This window comes from Thunnus thynnus, chromosome 22 (assembly GCF_963924715.1).
Source record: "Thunnus thynnus chromosome 22, fThuThy2.1, whole genome shotgun sequence".
NCBI classification, from domain to species: domain Eukaryota; kingdom Metazoa; phylum Chordata; class Actinopteri; order Scombriformes; family Scombridae; genus Thunnus; species Thunnus thynnus.
In genome coordinates this window covers 24,863,034-24,880,298 of record NC_089538.1, presented here as the reverse complement: position 1 = coordinate 24,880,298, position 17,265 = coordinate 24,863,034, and the positions used below count along the sequence as shown (strand labels likewise).

At 39.9% G+C, this 17,265-nt stretch overlaps 1 protein-coding gene across 1 annotated transcript in view; it reads right to left on the bottom strand.

Moving 5' to 3' along the window:
- Nucleotides 1-3,429: 3,429 nt before the first annotated feature.
- npy2rl (neuropeptide Y receptor Y2, like) overlaps nt 3,430-17,265 on the bottom strand; it is a 66,259-nt gene continuing 52,423 nt past the window's right edge. Inside the window, exons 4-6 of the mRNA XM_067579959.1 lie at nt 14,526-14,691; nt 10,874-11,027; nt 3,430-9,397 (exon numbers count right to left, since the gene is read on the bottom strand). Coding sequence (XP_067436060.1) covers nt 8,810-9,397; nt 10,874-11,027; nt 14,526-14,691 — 908 coding nt within the window. The 3' untranslated portion in view covers nt 3,430-8,809. The remainder of the gene's footprint in view (nt 9,398-10,873; nt 11,028-14,525; nt 14,692-17,265) is intronic.

The window sequence follows — 17,265 nt, the reverse complement described above, 5'->3', positions numbered from 1 at the left end:
CTTGAAAGTACTTCACATTAAAGATGCTAAAATGTTTTTTACTGTAATTTTTAAGAAAAATAAAATGGTTTTTATCTTGATTTAGCTGGATTTCTCAGTCCAATACCTATATAAGAATTGAGAGTAAAACATTTCAGTCATTATATACCTGCTGATGCTCATTTTTACCATTTTTGATAAGAATCCCTTAAATTTATTTCCCTAAAAAATGTAAACATGAGTACTGAGCAGGATATTTTACAGTTCTCAGTGCTCTCTAACAGATTATGTAATGGAGACACAGTTTCAAAGATATCTGTCTATCACTGTATCTTTGGTAATGTCTTGCTGTTGTCTGACATATATGTCAATAACAAAATATCTGCGATAATCTCGAATCAGCTGATTTAAACAGTTGGCCTCTTGTTTGGGCTTATGCTTTAATTTTAACAGCAATTATTAATTTTTCAAACATAGAAATGTTGTTGTGCATTATGTGCACAACAATATAATTGGAGGTAAAATTTCTATTTTCAGTTGATTAATCATAAAAAATGTCAGTTCTGGGCTTCCATACATACGTCTCTGAATAGTCTCAATTACTTAAAAAACAATCCGTCACAGTTAGTTGTTAGAGGAGGTGTTTATTTCCTCTGATGTTCCCACTTAGAGGAGATTCACTCCAACGTCTCCTGCTCACTTATCTCAATAGTCTCCTCATGATGATTAAAACTGTAATAACTGAATGTAAAACCTCCCAAAGCTCACATTCAGGGTGTTTAGTTCAAACTAAATGTGCACCGTGGGTACACTACCTGGGATTACAAATCCTTGCTCCTTCATTTATAAGCTGTGTTTGTATGAATGTCCAGTGCTGCACGGTGAGGAACATTAATTACGACTGAACCCTGATCTAAAAACAAAAACACAACTCTGATGCTTCTGCTGGACTGAATCACCTGCAGCTGCCAGATGCGAATATGTTGGATGTTACTCTGGATAATAGCATCTGTTTTATTGTAAGTTCAACTGTTCAGTAACGCCAGATGAACAAGGTCGTGTTCAGGGTCATCTACATACGGAATATATCATCACTTCTACAAATAATATTAAAATAGGAGGTAAAAAAATGTGCTTAGCTAAAAATTCTACTGACGTTGTAGGAGATATTAGCCAAAACATAAAGTGCATCATAACTGAGCACGTTTCAGTATGTCGAGTACTTGTCTGTGTACCAAGTATGATTTCTTAAGCATGTGTAGTATTTGAGATATTCATCGACCAGCATTCATGAAATTATACACTGTTCGCAGCAATCACAGTAATTATCCACAAAAGTATCTCAACACCAAACAATACGGCTCGATGTAATCTTTGTTTACCCTCGTTGTCAACACAAGAAAGCAATTTAACAAATGCAACTCTGAATGCGCTTAAATTACAGCAGATAACTAAACAAGTGATGCAGTTTGAAGAGTTTGGGGCTTAAATTGAGCAAAAGTAATTATGTATACTTAATAGATAGAGGCGGATAATAGAGGCAAAAGCAAAAACAAAATTAGACTTTTTAAATTATCTTCACGTGAATTAATTCACTATAATAAATAAGAGTTATACACACTCGACACACTGGTGCTGAACCAAACTGTGTTTCATCAAAAAAACATTAATTAAAGTATCAAATATAAACAGAAAGGCTCATAATGATCTCTTAGTCATTCTGTTTCAGTTTCATTTCAGCTCTTACAAGATCGATATTTTATATCTCTGATGAAAAATTAATTATAATTGAACAAAATGTCTATGAAGTCTTGTGTTTTGAACCTAGATGAGTTTTAAATGCAAAACTAAACTGCTGAATCTGTATTCATGTCCTGCTGCGTTTGGACAAACACTGAACTTATAGCTCTCGGGTAGGTTTGCACGATGCATATCAAAATATATAAAGTTCTCCAAACTCTGGTCGTCATGGAGATCTGCATACTCTCACAGCTAATTAGGACCTGTTGAGAATAAACTGATTATATTTGAGATGTTGGAGGCTGCCCTGCAATAAACCCTGAAACTCTCTCACACATATGTTTTTACAACCACACACAGGCTCAATATGCAGTATATTCACTATACTCAGTGTTTAACTTTAAAGGGCCAATACGTTCTTTTTGTTTGTTTGTTTGTTTTGCAAATTCAATTATAATAAATAATAATATATAATTCAATCTAAATAAAGATTTATAAATGTAAAATAAATATTTTGTTTGTTGGATGACCATAAATAAAAATGAGAAATATCAACTAATGTTTAACATCATCTGAAAACATTAATAACTTCTGTTATCAGATTATTCAGTGTTTTATGTTTTGTTGAGGAAGCAACTTTACACTTTTTAAACAAACACAAATGCCTTTACTTTGGTCAACTTAGTTGGTTTTGTGGTGTATTTTTCTGCTTTGCAACAAAAAGTAATTTAGATTCATTTTTTTTTTATAAAACTTAAATCATAATAATATAGGAAACATCATGTCAGCTTCACAGTTATGGAATAATTAAATAATACGGTGTGCTTGATAACAGAGTTTTGAGCGTGTAATCTAAGTTTTATAAACTTGTACATTCATGTTTGTAGCTTTAGTCTTTATTCTGTAAACTTGGACATTTGTTTGTAACTGTAATCTTAGTTTTGAAAATTGTACATTTACATTTAATGTACCTGTAAATTCTGTGCTTGTACGAGTTTATAAAGATTACAGGTAGAAAACTCTGTTCTCAAGCACACCTTTTTGAATGATTTAATATTCGCTACCCAGTAACCTTTTGTTTTGCAGAAAAGGACAAATTAGAAATGTTGACTGAAAAGCAAATGGCTCCCACTGTCCAGAAAGTCATACTCTATGTATATATATAACGTTAATGATCCATTAATGAATGCCCCTGAGTTTCTCACCTTTAAGCCATTAACAAAAGTTAGTAAGTCATCTGCAAATATTAATATTAAGGTCTGATTCATTAGGGATTCATATCGGTCCACAGTCTCAGGTAATGTGACTAAATTGTTAGTAAATGGATTTTGGTCCTAATGCTCTCATCTTCCTCATTAACTGAGCTAAAAGACAAAGAAACTCAGTGTAAAACACCAGCTAAATGGATTTTATCACAATCTGGCAACACATAAATTGGTCTTATCAAGGCTTTTAACTGAGCTAGAAACATTAACAAATTAATGCTTGAATGAATGAATATTGGTTCTTCTTGTAAGGAAGTGAACAACGTTCTAAACTAAAAAATACTTTCTGGTTTGTTGCCAGTTGTTGTCATCAGCATAACCTTGGCAGCACAACTTTCTGTTATTGTGAAGACTTTGTTATATAGGCCTACTACTACTACTACTACTACTACTACGACTACACACACACACACACACACACAGTAAGAAAGAGCCCAGAGTCGTGTTTGTGCTTGAGAATAGTATATCAGTTGTTGGACATGGGTAAAGGCCAACAGTTTGTGCTTGGTTACAGTCTTCCACACAGTCAATATTTACACAGAATTATACAATGTACAGTACAACATTACAGCCATGTTACAAAGCAGTTTACATTCATGTTTGATAAAAGTCGAGCAGCATCTGTGTCCTCCGGTCAAACCTTGTCACAATATATCAGAAGAGTACCGGCGAGGAACTGAAGAGCCTTTTGATTATTTTCTTTAGATAATAGAAAACAAGCTGAAAAACACACAAGGAGCGTTTCATTGCAGAGGTTCATAAAGACGACAGAGTTTGATGGCATCTTGTTTGCTCTCCGTCCTCCAAGCTCGTTCAACAGTGCTAGCCGAGGCACAGGTTACCAATATACATAAGTCCATATACATAAGATGTGCAAATGCCAACATTTTGTAAGATGGGAAATAAGTTGCTTTGATGACCCAAACAGACTCCTTTAAGGAGAACAGTAAGCAAAATACAGGTGGGCAGCGTTGTCACACTAGCTAACTCGCTAGCTCGCCCATTCACTAGCTGGCTAACACTAAAGCTTGTTGGTCTCTGCCCTCAATAGCTTTATTGTTCAACAAAGTTACATGACTCATTTCAACCACTTAGATTGGCATTGAGTGACACTTTTCCTTTTTTAGTCATAAGTGCAAAGCATGAAAAACTGTTATAAAACATCTGGTTCTCTGATAAAAAGTCAAAGTCAGTGGACATAAAAACTGCAGAGTAGAAGTTAACTACGACTCCCAAGTTGCATTTTGCCAAAAAACATCAAAACACCAAGTGTAAAGTTACCTGCGCTGCTAACACCATGCTAACGATTATGGGATCAGTTTGGATGAATTCAGCAGTGCCGCGTTTTGTCAAAATCAAAGTTTTGAATTCGCAGCCGCTCTGATTTGTGCCTCTGACTGGCTTTTTCTCCATAGCAACGGTGGCTGAGACTCATGGGTAACGTAGTATTCAAACTGACGGACAAAACATGATTTCTCAGAAACAAAGTTGAAATAATGAAAACTTGTGTCCATACTATAAACCTATATGATTGTTACATTATCCATTAGAATCATGACTTTCTGTGTTCAACAACATTTAAGATATTGTTGAAAAAAAAACTTGAAATGTGAAAACAGAAACAGAAACTTATGGAGCCACTTTGCAGCTGTGCTTACTAGCAAGCTTGCTAATGACTAAGCTTCCTCGTTTATTTGTTTTTTTAGCTAATTCGTTTAGCTGCTTCAATAGCAAAGCACTTTTTTGACTTTGCTTTTGGGAAATACAAACAATTCTGAGGTTGACATGAACACTATTGGAAACCTGTTTAAACTTGTTGGTTGAATATTTCTCAGGAAGGAATAAGGAGTTGTAGTTTACTTCTATCCTGTTATGTTTTTATGTCCACAAGCTTGTGCCCTTGAGTTTTTATCAAAGAACCAGATATTTTCTAACACAGTTGTTCATATTTTGTACTGATGATTCAACCAGGAGCCTTGAAGTGCTCCAACGTTTTCCTTCCAGAAACTTGGACGCCCAGAATAAGAGAGCTGACATATCCTGCACTGCATTGTGGTATAGTTTTGTTGATTCAGAGCAAAAAAAATCAAGATGACATCAAAACTGTCTTCCTGGACCTCCATTTAACCTGCTACTACTTTTAAATATAACTCTGTTCAAAACTCAACTGTAAAAACATCCAACTGAAATCCAGAGATTTTACCTTTTTGCTGTCATTAAACTAAAGCACACTGTGGTTAAAATTTTACAAAAAAGTTACGTTTGAGGTGGATACAGTCAGGTGTGTTTAAAATATCAATTAATGACAACATTTCAGCTGTTTGGAAAATAAATATTTCATTGGAAGCTGTTTTAAAGGACCAGTGTTTAGGATTTAGTGGCATCTAGTGGTGAGGTCGCAGATTGCAACCGACTGAATACCTCCCCCCTCCCCTACGGTGGCCGTAAAACTCACCCCAAAGGTCCTCTCTAGAGCCAGTGTTTGGTTTGTCCATTCTGGGCTACTGTAGAAACATGGCGGTACAACATGGCGGCTCCCTGTGCAGATATAAAGGGCTCATTCTAAGGTAACAAACACAATGATTCTTATTTTCAGGTGATTATACACTAATTAAAACATACTTATGAGTATTATATTTAATTTCTGCCACTAAATTCTACACACTGGTCCTTTAGGATGTAGTTTTTGAAAACAAAGTTTAGCAGCAGCAGTTTTTTTGAGTATTTTTTTATCAAGAATGTTGCACTCAGTCATACCAAAATATGTTTTTTTTTTGTAGTTATCTTCGGTTCGTTCTTAGAGGAAGTAACCTTTTCTATATTTTGAGGCATGCATTCATAGGAAAAAAAGAGAGCGGAGAGGAGGCAGACGAGAAGCCAGAGATAAACAGCGGGTAGGTTTTGGTGGGAGGGAACAGAGGGATTGTGGGATTGCGGGTCAGGTGAGGCGAGGCGGTGAAGCAGCTCAGAGAGAGAGAGACAGAAGATCCACAGATTGAAAGATTTAAAGAGGAAAAGACAAGAGGGACACCAGGGCTAAGTCTCCAAACAGAAGAGGGATTTTATCTGCCGAGTGTGCGTTTGACCACTTTTAAATCTCCTGATTTGCTGGTTTATTGAACAATTTAAATTGAGAGTTCTTGTAATATTGATTCACATCGCGTGTGTCATTATTCAGCCTGTTGTGTTTACAGTAAATTAAAGTGTTGACACAGCTCCTGCCAGAGGAAAACTGAAGGTTGTAATTACAATTGGGCAATTAAAGTTTAAACACTTAATGAAACGACCTACGGTAATAACATTCTGAACAATTCATTAACTTGTGGAAAGTGGAAATTAAGACCTAACTGCAGGATCTCTGTGCGTATGTGTGAGGAAACTCAATGGGCCTCAAGCAAGAAGCACTCATCAACAGATTTGCTTTCGAGTGGCACGTACGACTGATGTAAGAGAATTTGTGGCGTTCCATCAATTTAGAAAACTCTCAGACGTTCAGAGCTGTTGAACGAATCATGAACAAACAATCTGACTTTCCTCACAAGGGGAACATAATACCTTCATCTGAATGAATTTTCATCTTTGTGAATGAAACCTTTACCACAAATGGAGCAGAACAATAGACTGTATAAAAACATGGACGTAGTTACCGTGACGTCACTCGTTGGTTTCTGAAGAGCGGTTTTGAAGCTCAAAGTGAGCCGCTCCAGCCGTCGCCATCTTGGCAGTGCGTGACTCTGCCTAACTCCCAGCCAATCAAAACTGGGCAAAGAGGTGGGGCCGAATGGCTGAAACAAGCCACTTAGCGGCTGGCGGACCTGTCACTCAAAGCAGCCATGTCCTTCATTATGCAGAACTTTACAGCTTAATAAAATTTAAACATTTGAGTTATAAAAAAATTCACCCCCCGTACAGTTGTCATGAAAGAGGAAATTAGCTACAGAGACCAAAACCGTTGTTTGTACCAGACTGTAAACATGTTTATTTCTGCTGTAAAGTTGGACATTTTAACATGGGGGTCTATGGAGAATGACTCACTTTTGGAGCCTCAAGTGGTCGTTCAAGGAACTGCAGTTTTTGGCTTCATTTTACAGCCCCGGAGGTTCCTGCTTGAGCAGAACATGTCGCCTTATATGGACGTTTTAGGGACGTCAATTATGCTAATGATCAAAACTCACTAACGTTCATCTTCTTCAAATGGTAGTGAAGATGTTACTGAGGTGTGTCAAACCAGGCAGAAATAGGCCCAAAAGTGCAACTGCAGAAAAAGGTTAAGAGAGTTTGTTGAATCCGAACACTTCAGAGACAGATATACGATAAACATACGATAATACGTTCTTGCATGAGGCCCAATCAGAAGAGGAGTTTCCTCCACAGCAGCTGATGGTGTAGAGTCGGTCCGGTCACTGGAGGGAAACCCACAGTGTCATGATCCTCTGTGAACACGGCTTTAGATTCGTCCTCCTGTGGGTTCAACGATCTGATTTGACGATAGAAAGGTGTAAAATTTCAACGACAGTTTTGTTTTGTTGACCGACAGCTGAGAAAAGTGTCTAATGTGCCGAAATTAAAATACAAACATTCATCTGTCTGCTTTTTAAGTAAGAATCTGAAGAATCTCTGCTGTTTTAAACTGCAGCCTGTTCGTTTGAAACCTCTCTCTCTCTCTCTCTCTGTCTCTCTCTCTCTCTCTCGTAGGAACAGGAACATGCTGTCTTTTTGCCTCATTATCCCACATTTCATTCATTTCCCTCCTCCCGCTGATGCTCTCATTCCTTTTCTCTCTGTCCTTCATCTCTTTAAAAAAAAACAAAACAAAACAAATCATCATCATTTTAAATCTGAATCATTTCTATTTTGATCACTATTTCACACTCCTTTAAGTGATCATGTCTCACAGATTTATCCAACATTTGTCCACCTCTGTCTTTTCTGCTTTGCAGTCCTTTATCCAGTGTCCTCTATAGGATAATCCGGGAAAACCGGCTTTCACACACACAGCTGTCTTCATTACGTAACAATGTTGGGAGATTTCACAAAGCTTGCATCAGACGTCCTCGTCCAGCTTGGATCAGTCCAAAATCATCAACCGTTGTTGATGTATTTATGTTTTTGGCTCGTCTTTCGCCTGACAAAATCTTTCTGAATGGTGTTCACTCCCAGCAGCCTCTGATTTCAGCTCATATTCCTGCTTTGCCTTAAAACGTCACATTAAAGAAGGCGCCTGTTGCTGCTGCCGAAAGGTCGTAGGTTCAAACCTGTAAGCCACTCTGGGGTTAAACGTACGGGCTGAATGCTTCACGTATGGAATGACGATGGAGTAAAGCCCTGTTTTGTTAAGATTTGCATGAAAACTGAAGTCCAAAGTTGGCGTGGAGTAAGTTTTTAAAGTTATTTTCTAAAGTTTTCCGAAAAATGAGCCATTAAATATCTCAGAAGTTTTTCCATCAATCAAAAACCGAAGTCGGAACAAACCTCGTCACTTTTCCGGTGTCACAAAGCTGAATTTGATGTGATAAAATCCCCCCAAAAAGTCCCCCGTCATAACGAGGCCGGTTTTACCAAGGAGACCTTGAGTCATTCACCAGCTCTTCTTCTTCTTCTTCTTCTTCTTCTTTTCTCCTGTCATTCTTCTTCTAATCCCTTCTCGTCTACGCCTCCTCCTCCTATTTTCGGCTTCCAAAATCGGTTTAATCCCCTCGTCTCCTTCCTCTCACTCTGTTGTTTCTATTTTCTCTCTCATCTTTATTTCCGTTCTAGATTTTCTTCTTCTGTTTTTCACCGTCACTGTCAACGTCACCCTCTTCAGTTCCTCCTCCCTCAGGTGCTCACACGTCGGTGGCATTCAGACAGGTGGACACCACATCCTGCGTTTCGAGCACTATCTTCTTCGTCCTCCCTCCGCCGCCGCCTCCTCCTCCTCCCTTGACCGGGTGAATGCTGTCCAGCCGGCCGCTCCTCCCCCTCTCGCCTCCTCTGCGACACTTGAAGACGGCGAGGAAGGCGGCGCGGTAGTTGCGGTTCATCCAGCCGTACAGCAGCGGGTTGGCGAAGGTGGAGCACATGGCGACCACGTGGAAGACGGTGTAGAGCAGGCGGAAGTCGCGCATGTCCAGCACCGTGCTGTCGATGTCGGTGGCCAGCTGGAAGGCGTGGAAGGGCAGCCAGCTGACGGCGAACACAACCACCATGGTCACCAGCATCTTGGTGGTTTTGCGGCGCCGGCGGTGGCGCTCAGAGCCGGCGCTGCTGTTGACGCCGCTCTCCGCCGGGCTGACGTGGCCACGCAGTTTGGACCAGATGCGAGCGTAGGCGAAGGAGATGATGGACAGCGGCAGGAAGTACTGCAGGATCAACATGGAGATGCTGTAGACGGTGCCGTCGGTGTTTTTACCGGGCCACTTCTCCGTACACACCTGAGACAAGAAACACAGAGATTACTTTAGCTTTGATCAGATTTATATCGATCATGGATTTGGATACTTTTAAGCTGTGTCTCAGATCACATACTTCTGTCAGTACACTTTCATGTAGTTCACTATGTACTTAATGGCGTAGCGCGCGAATCTCTACAGGGTAGTGTTGTCTCAAATCAAACACAGCCGTTGTGCACTTACCGGAAATGACGATGACAAATTAGCATTAGCTAGCGTTAGCATTAGCTAGCGTTAGCATTCACGTTATCGTTCGCGCTACCAAATGATTACAGACTGCTAAATTAACCCAACAAACATACTGATGGCTTATATCCGACAACAGTATAGTGGTGCTTAGTGCTAAAAACACATGTATAACTAATGATTTGTATAATGTGGTGATGTTCACCATAGTTACAACGTACTCGGCCGCCATTTCCAGTTTGAAAAGTGGTCCCTCCCCTTCCGCTACCTAGCCAAGATGGCGACCATTGAGGGCGAGAAGTGTCCATAGTTCCACACTCAACTTTTTGACCGTTTTGAGTGCACCATCCAGGTTCCCACAGTGCATTTCCCATAATTCTCAGTGTAAACGCACTTATGCGCTCAAAATGTTAAGTATAAGTACAGAAGTACGTGATTTGAGACGCAGCATAAGATTTTCATTTGGTAAAGTTTAAATGACATTTATATGTTTATGTGTGTTTAGGGCTGCAAGTTATTCATTCAGTTAATTTATTATTTATTATTTATTTTATTTTATTATTTATTTATTATTGTAAATTTGATCAATCTAGTTTAATTGCGATTATCTGAACATATTTAAATTCAGTTTAACTTTGCTTAGTTTGGGTTTAGTTTATTCTGTCAGATTAGATCCATTTAGATTAAATCCTAAAAGAGATTACTTCAATTTAAGTTATTTTAGGTTAGATATTTTTAATATTAGTAGATTGGGTTTAAAATTGAAATGATTTCTTTGGGGAAACGGAGTTAAAGCAAATAACTTTAACTAAACATCATGAAACCAATAATTCTAAAATGGGAGCACATTGAATATGATGTGCAAAGAGTTGAGCAGCATTCAGACGGAGGAGATGAAAGGAGCTACAGCTGCTAGTAGTCGCATCAGGCTGCTTCTAACATCACGTCTATGAGGCTGATAACCTCTGATAACGTCTAGACAACCAAGTGACAACATCCAAAATGATGACAAGAGAGGAGAAAAAGCGGAGAGAGAAGAAGGACAGTGAGGAGAAGAATCCGCCAGGTTGAGTTTGGATGAAAGGCGAGTGAAGAAGAGATGAAAGAGATGAAGGGAGGAAAGGTGAGTGGCAGTGATGGAGGGGTGCCAGCGGGTAACGAGACGGAAGATCAAAGAGCTGGACGAGCAGGGAGGCGAGAGGGACTGATCTGCTCGAGTGTTTGATTCTGAAACCCGGTGTTACAGGTGTGTGTGTGTGTGTGTTTATACACCTGTATGGTGTGTCCAGGCTCCAGAGTGAAGGAGCCGTACTCTCTGAAGATGGCCAGAGGGCTGGCGAGCACGGCGCTCAGCACCCAGGTCAACGCTATGACCCCGAAACACACGTCCTTACGCATCCTGGTCTCCAGGTGGTACACAATACACCTAAAACACACAAACATAGACACACACATCAGTGATAAAGAGGACATATCTGTTATTTAAATCCTGTTCTGATGTTGGATGTTAAAGTTCCAAAACATGAGGTGAACGTATGTAGAAATGCTGCCTGCAAGTCAAAATCCAGGGCTTCAATCTGATCTCAACACTTCGTTTGCAACGTTATTTTACTTTCCCGACAAAGTGACGTCAGGTTGTCACATGCCCATAAACGTGCATCTGTTCTGTAGCCTTGGTTGCTAAGGTGGTTGCTAAGGTGTTTCCATGTGTTGTCCACTCTCATATTTCAGATGTGATTCAGCTCCAACATGTACGGATGGATTTGAGAAGTTGACATTTGGAGTAAAGACGGAGAAAAAGAAGAAAAATCTCATTACTATAGTTTGTTTACGTAGCCTCCGGAGCCGGAGGAAGCTTCCTGAAGCTGACCAATCAGAACAGAGTGGGCTCATCAGGAGGCGGGCCTTAAAGAGACAGGAGCTAAAACGGCCTGTTTCAGACAGAGGCTGAACTGAGGGGCTGCATAAAGGACCAGTAGAAGATAAATAAGGAGTTTTTAACTGGAAATCATGTGAAGATATTCCAGTAGAGCCCCAGAATGTAAATATAGAGCTGGAAATGTGCAGAATATGTCCCCTGGATTGGTTTGATACTGAAGAAAACTAAAAAATGTGATGATTCCCAGACAAGTTCTACAGTTATAAGGAGCGTGTTGTTGTTGTTCTACGATTTCAAAGCAGATTTATGGATGTTTGTCCGTGATGCACATGAGAGATGAAGTGTAAGTCACAATGAATCCAAAAATATGTCCATCATGTCTGTTTGTTCAGATTTGACTGAGTTATGACTCAGACGGGGTATGAGTTTTGACGCTCCCTGGGGAGGCACCTCACAGTTTGAAAACTACTGGTCCAGACGTACGAGCTCAACAACTATCAGGTGCATTGCCATGAAATTTGTACAAATCGCTCTGGCAATTTAGTTTTGTTTGAGGACTTAACAGACAAATAAAACACAGAATCTATGGCATTGTATTTCCCAAAAAGTTAAACAATCCTTTCAAATATAAAGAGCTCCAGGAACAGGTTTGGTGCTTTGTTAGGACTTAAATGTTTCCTGTTGCTTTAAAATCAGCTCTGCGGGGTCACACAGGTTGTTCACCTGAACCTCACCTCACTATTACTCTTCACACTTACATTCAAACTGCCAAAACAGCAGCCAGCCAAAGCCTGACTGTGCCGTCAGTGGTGCAGCGAGGCCACAGGTTTTGGGTTTACATGTGAATCTTCATAGTTACTCTCTTCAACAGAGAAGCCGTGTTAAAGACTTTACAGTTTTGGTCATTTAGTGGACATCAGCCCACCATGAGCAGGCAGGTGGAGGTTCAGAGTCCAGATGGTCGACACAAACTTCTTTCAATCTTGAGTTGTTCAACTTTTGCCAAAACTAGAAACACAGAAACGGTGCTGTTTTCCAGAGCACTGGTTCCAAACCCCGAGGTCCAACCCATCCAAGGGTCACCAAAACTTCATGGGGGGTCCATGAGGCCCTCTTGATTTTAAGGAGTGTAAGAAATTATTTTTTTTACATATACAGACAAATTAAAGGAAAAACCAACATAAAGTGTCTTGGCATTGATGCTATAGTCTCTGAAATCTGCTGGAGGGAGTCCAGACGTTACTAGCAAAACAACAACCAAACAAATAAATAGCTCCTACACCCATTTTCAATCTAAGTTCATAGTAAATAGTAAACAATGGTTCCTTAACTTCAGACAGAAGAAAACAAAAATCGGCATCATCATCAACTCTAGCTAGCTAGCAAATTGACGTTAGCTCCATGAGTTGGTTAGAAACTCTGTCTCTGGATATCTTTTCTTAAAAAGAGAAACCAGTAAAAGTGTCTTACTTGATGGCTACATACATGTTATCATGGTAAGAGACTGAGGCTAAAGCTAACAGATCCCAGGCATCCTCACCAGTTGTCTCTTGTAGAAGAAATGCACATAAATTAGCAGCATTATTCTTGTATTGCAGGGTCTGCAGGGTTTTCATAGTTACTATATGGTCTGAATGCTTGACCCCTACAGTGCTGGCATGCTTTGGGTCAACTTGTTCCCTTAGAGGGAAGGGTCACTGCAAATCAATACAAAGTGGTTGTGAATCATCACCTTTATCCTATGATGAAACATTTCTATCCTGATGGGAGTGATCTCTTCCAGGATGACAACGCCCCATTTCACAGGGCACGAGGTAGTGCCGGGAAGGGAGGTAGCAGGGAGAGTTCAGGGACAGTACGTGCGATCAGGTCAGGGTCACAATGGTTTCCAGCCGGTCTGGTTTGAGGAGGGTGGGGCTTTTTCCACCTGTAGCTACAAGCCATTCTTCAAAAAGATACTCCCTCATTTGGTGTTGTGATGATGGTGGTGGAGAGCGCTGTCTAACACATCAGTCCTAAATCTCCCATAGGTGTTAAAGTGGGTTGAGATCTGGTGACTGAGAAGGTCAAACCATATGATTCACATCATTTTCATACTCATTAAACCATTCAGTGACCCCTCGTGCCCTGTGAATTGGGGCATTGTCATCCTGGAAGAGACCACTCCCATCAGAAATGTTTCATCACAGGATAAAGGTGATCACTCAGAACAACTTGTATTGATTAGCAGTGACCCTTCCCTCTAAGGGGACAAGTGGACCCAAACCATACCAGCAAAATGCCCCCCACATTATAACAGAGCCACCAGATCCCCTCACTGTAGGGGTCAAGCATTCAGACCTGGACCAGTTTTTCCTTTAATTTATCATCCATTTCTGTATATATACAGTATATCTCTGCATGTAATTCATTTATATGAAGAAAACAACTCAATTTAAAGATCCCCTCCAGACATGTTTTAATATGTATATAAAATACTTTGAATAATAATTTGTGTCTGTTTTGGTTTTTCCACAAAAAAAAAGTTTAATTATTTTGTTATAATCCTTAAAATTACATTTTCTCCCTCATTAAAAATTCCAGAATCTATAAATATGTAAATATTGTTCAAAAGTTAAACTGTTGGACACTAGATGTAAAATCCATTCTCAGTGTTTGTGCTCTGAAGGCTTCAAGTTCCCACATCACACTTGAGTAAGTTAAATACTGGACCATGATTGGCTGTATATAAAGATGAGCCAGCTGTCAATCACAGCTGTCAATCAAACGCCCACCACCTGTAAGTCTGCAAATCTTCTTAATGGAGCAATAATTTCTTAAATGACCACCAGCACACTTATTAGAGGGCCCACATTTAGAGATTGAGACCATAATGACTCATTGGAAACAATGATTGACAGTATTTCTGGAGAGAATTGGAGGTTTTTTGGGAGTCTGTTGGAGCCGTTGGTGACACTACTGCACTTTAAAGGTATTTCTGAATGGGCTCCACTTGCTCCTGATTCAACAACCACCAACCAGCTCCTCATCTTAAGCCCCACCCACCTGTGTCGGTCCAGGGCGATGACGTTCAGCGTCACCGTGGAGACGTGGACGGCGAGCCCCTGGGCGTAGGGCAGCAGGAAGCAGAGGGTGCTGCCGAACTTCCACTCTCCCTGCAGCGTGTAGACAAGGGTGAAGGGGAGGCACAGCGTGTTGACCAGCAGGTCGGCTGCAGACACAAGACAGGAAGTTCACTCAGGACAACTTACGGACAAAAAGAGCCTGATGTCTTAAAATAGAAATTGAACTCTTTTTAGATTTTGGATAACGTTTGATTTTCTGATGAGAAAATTTGACTTTTGGCACAAACATACTGCACAGTGTTTATATTCGGGGCTTTCTGGTGGGGAGGAGGCATGTGATGTGAGATGGTAACAATCTGCTGATGCTGCTTTTACATTGCAAGAAGGACGAGGAGGAGAGAAGAAGAGAGCATCAGCCTTTAATTACATCTTGTGTTTATCACTACACTAGCTGTGTTTCCATTAGGGATGTGCAGAGAGCCCATTATTTGTATTTATATATATTTGTTGAGGCAGCAAATTTATATTTGTATTTGTATTTGAATAAAAGTGGGAGTAGGTGTAAAAATCCTGTTTTTGTTTTTTATGAATTTTAGGATATTAAAGTGTTAAAATGAGTGTTTATGAATAAACTATCTTATGAAGAAGGTCCCCACACCGGGTCTTCCAGATCATAGACGACCCATTGCAGACAGACCTCTACCTATTTATACACCCATAACACAGAGACAGCACAGCGTGTAGGGAAGAACTTCAAAGGTGATTCTTGCTTTGCACTTTTCATTTATTGCCTATTTTTTACAACCTAACTTTGTGGAAAGGAGAAGAGGAACAACAGGTTATGGAGAGTCTCTTGAGAGCACTTCACGTGTGTCAGTAGTTCAGCTTTATCTCTGGGGAACACCCCCAACTCCAGGAGTGATGTCCAAATTAGGAAATATGCGTCATGTAGCAGGTGTATGTGACTCCCCTCGTTGAGACCTGCTGATAGACGTCACAGCGGAGCAGAGGAGAGACACTGAGATAGTGATGTAACCGACGTGCACTCTGGTATTTAACATGTTTTCTTTTCTTCCGAAAACAAATAATTTTTAAAATATTTATACGAAATAAATGTATAAAACCCACTATTTGTGCTTTGCTCGATTACTTCTCAAGTAATCGATTGGTTGTTTGGTCCATAAAATCTCAGTCCATGATTCAAAGATATTCAGTTTACTGTCATTGAAGACAAAATAAACCAGAAAACATTCAAGCTGAAACCAGAGAATTTGGACAGTTTTTCTTTAAAAAAATGACTCAAAATGATTAAAATAATTATCAAAATGGTTTTCTGCTGATCTACTTACTGGTTAATCAACTAATTGTTGCAGCTCTAATGTGGTTTGAACATATGGGATCATGGGTCTTTGTGTGTTTAAACCATTCAACTGGGTGCCAGTTTTAAGGGCTTAATTGTACCAGAGTCCAGAGCCAAATTGTCCATTTTTAGACGGTTGAAACAGGCCAAGCTTTGTCTACATTTGTGCTTCTTATCCAAACGGTATTTATGTGTGTATGAAGACACAACGTGCAGGAATGTACAAACTTCATCCTCCCTTTGGGACATTTATTTTTCCCCTCAGTCACAGATAATTGAACAGGCTGTGTGCATCTCTGCTGTATGTGCTGATGTTCAAGAGGTCACTGAGGTCACTTTCACATTGTTTCTCTTCTGCTAACAAGCAGAAAATAACAAAGTGAAGGATGAGGTGAAGAAACGTGAAACCACACCGACATATCAGTACTCAATGACCATTCTTCTCTTTTATAACTGTTTTTAAATTCTAATCACTGTTTCATTTGTTTTCTATATCCAGTGTGGTCCTTTGCTTTGGCGGTACAGATGTATTTACATGTCATCTGAGGACGCAAACAGATTCTCAGCTCTGCCCCCAATCCTCACAGAGAGAGAGAGAGAGAGAGGCCCTCTGATCCGACAGACAGCAGGTCACATGACCAGCACGGTATGTGAGTCTCAACATCTGCTGCTGCTGCTGTTGAGCGTCCATTAACATCTGCATCTAAACACACAGACTGATATACAATCCTCCAGTCTTTGTTCGGTAATAAAACACAAATCAATCCCTGAAATATTTATGTGAGTTTGTTATTTTTTTTCAAGTTCGTGTACATTTTCTCTCCAAAAACTGGAGTCAAAGTCAAAGTTTTACAAGTCAAAGTTAAATAAAAATCCAGCTTTCATCTCAGAGGAACAGAACAAGGATTCTGCCCCCCCCACATAACTTCAGGCAGAGCTTTGCTGCCAGTTTTGTTCACCCTTTGTTCAACAAGCTCCTCCGGTTGAACATTTTTAACGTTATCAAACAGTTTCTGAAACTAATCTTTTGGTTTATGGAGCTTGTTGACAGAACAATAACACATTGTAGAAAGCACCGAGGTTGAGAAGAGTCGATCTGCATTCTTACAGACCTACACGACACCCCCCTGAACCCTAACCCTAACCCTAACCCTAACCATAACCATAACCCTAATCCTAACCATAACCCTAATCCTAACCCTAACCATAACCCTAATCCTAACCCTAACCATAACCCTGAACCCTAACCCTAACCATAACCCTAATCCTAACCATAACCATAACCCTGAACCCTAACCCTAATCCTAACCATAACCATAACCCTAATCCTAACCTTTAACCCTAACCATAACCCTAATCC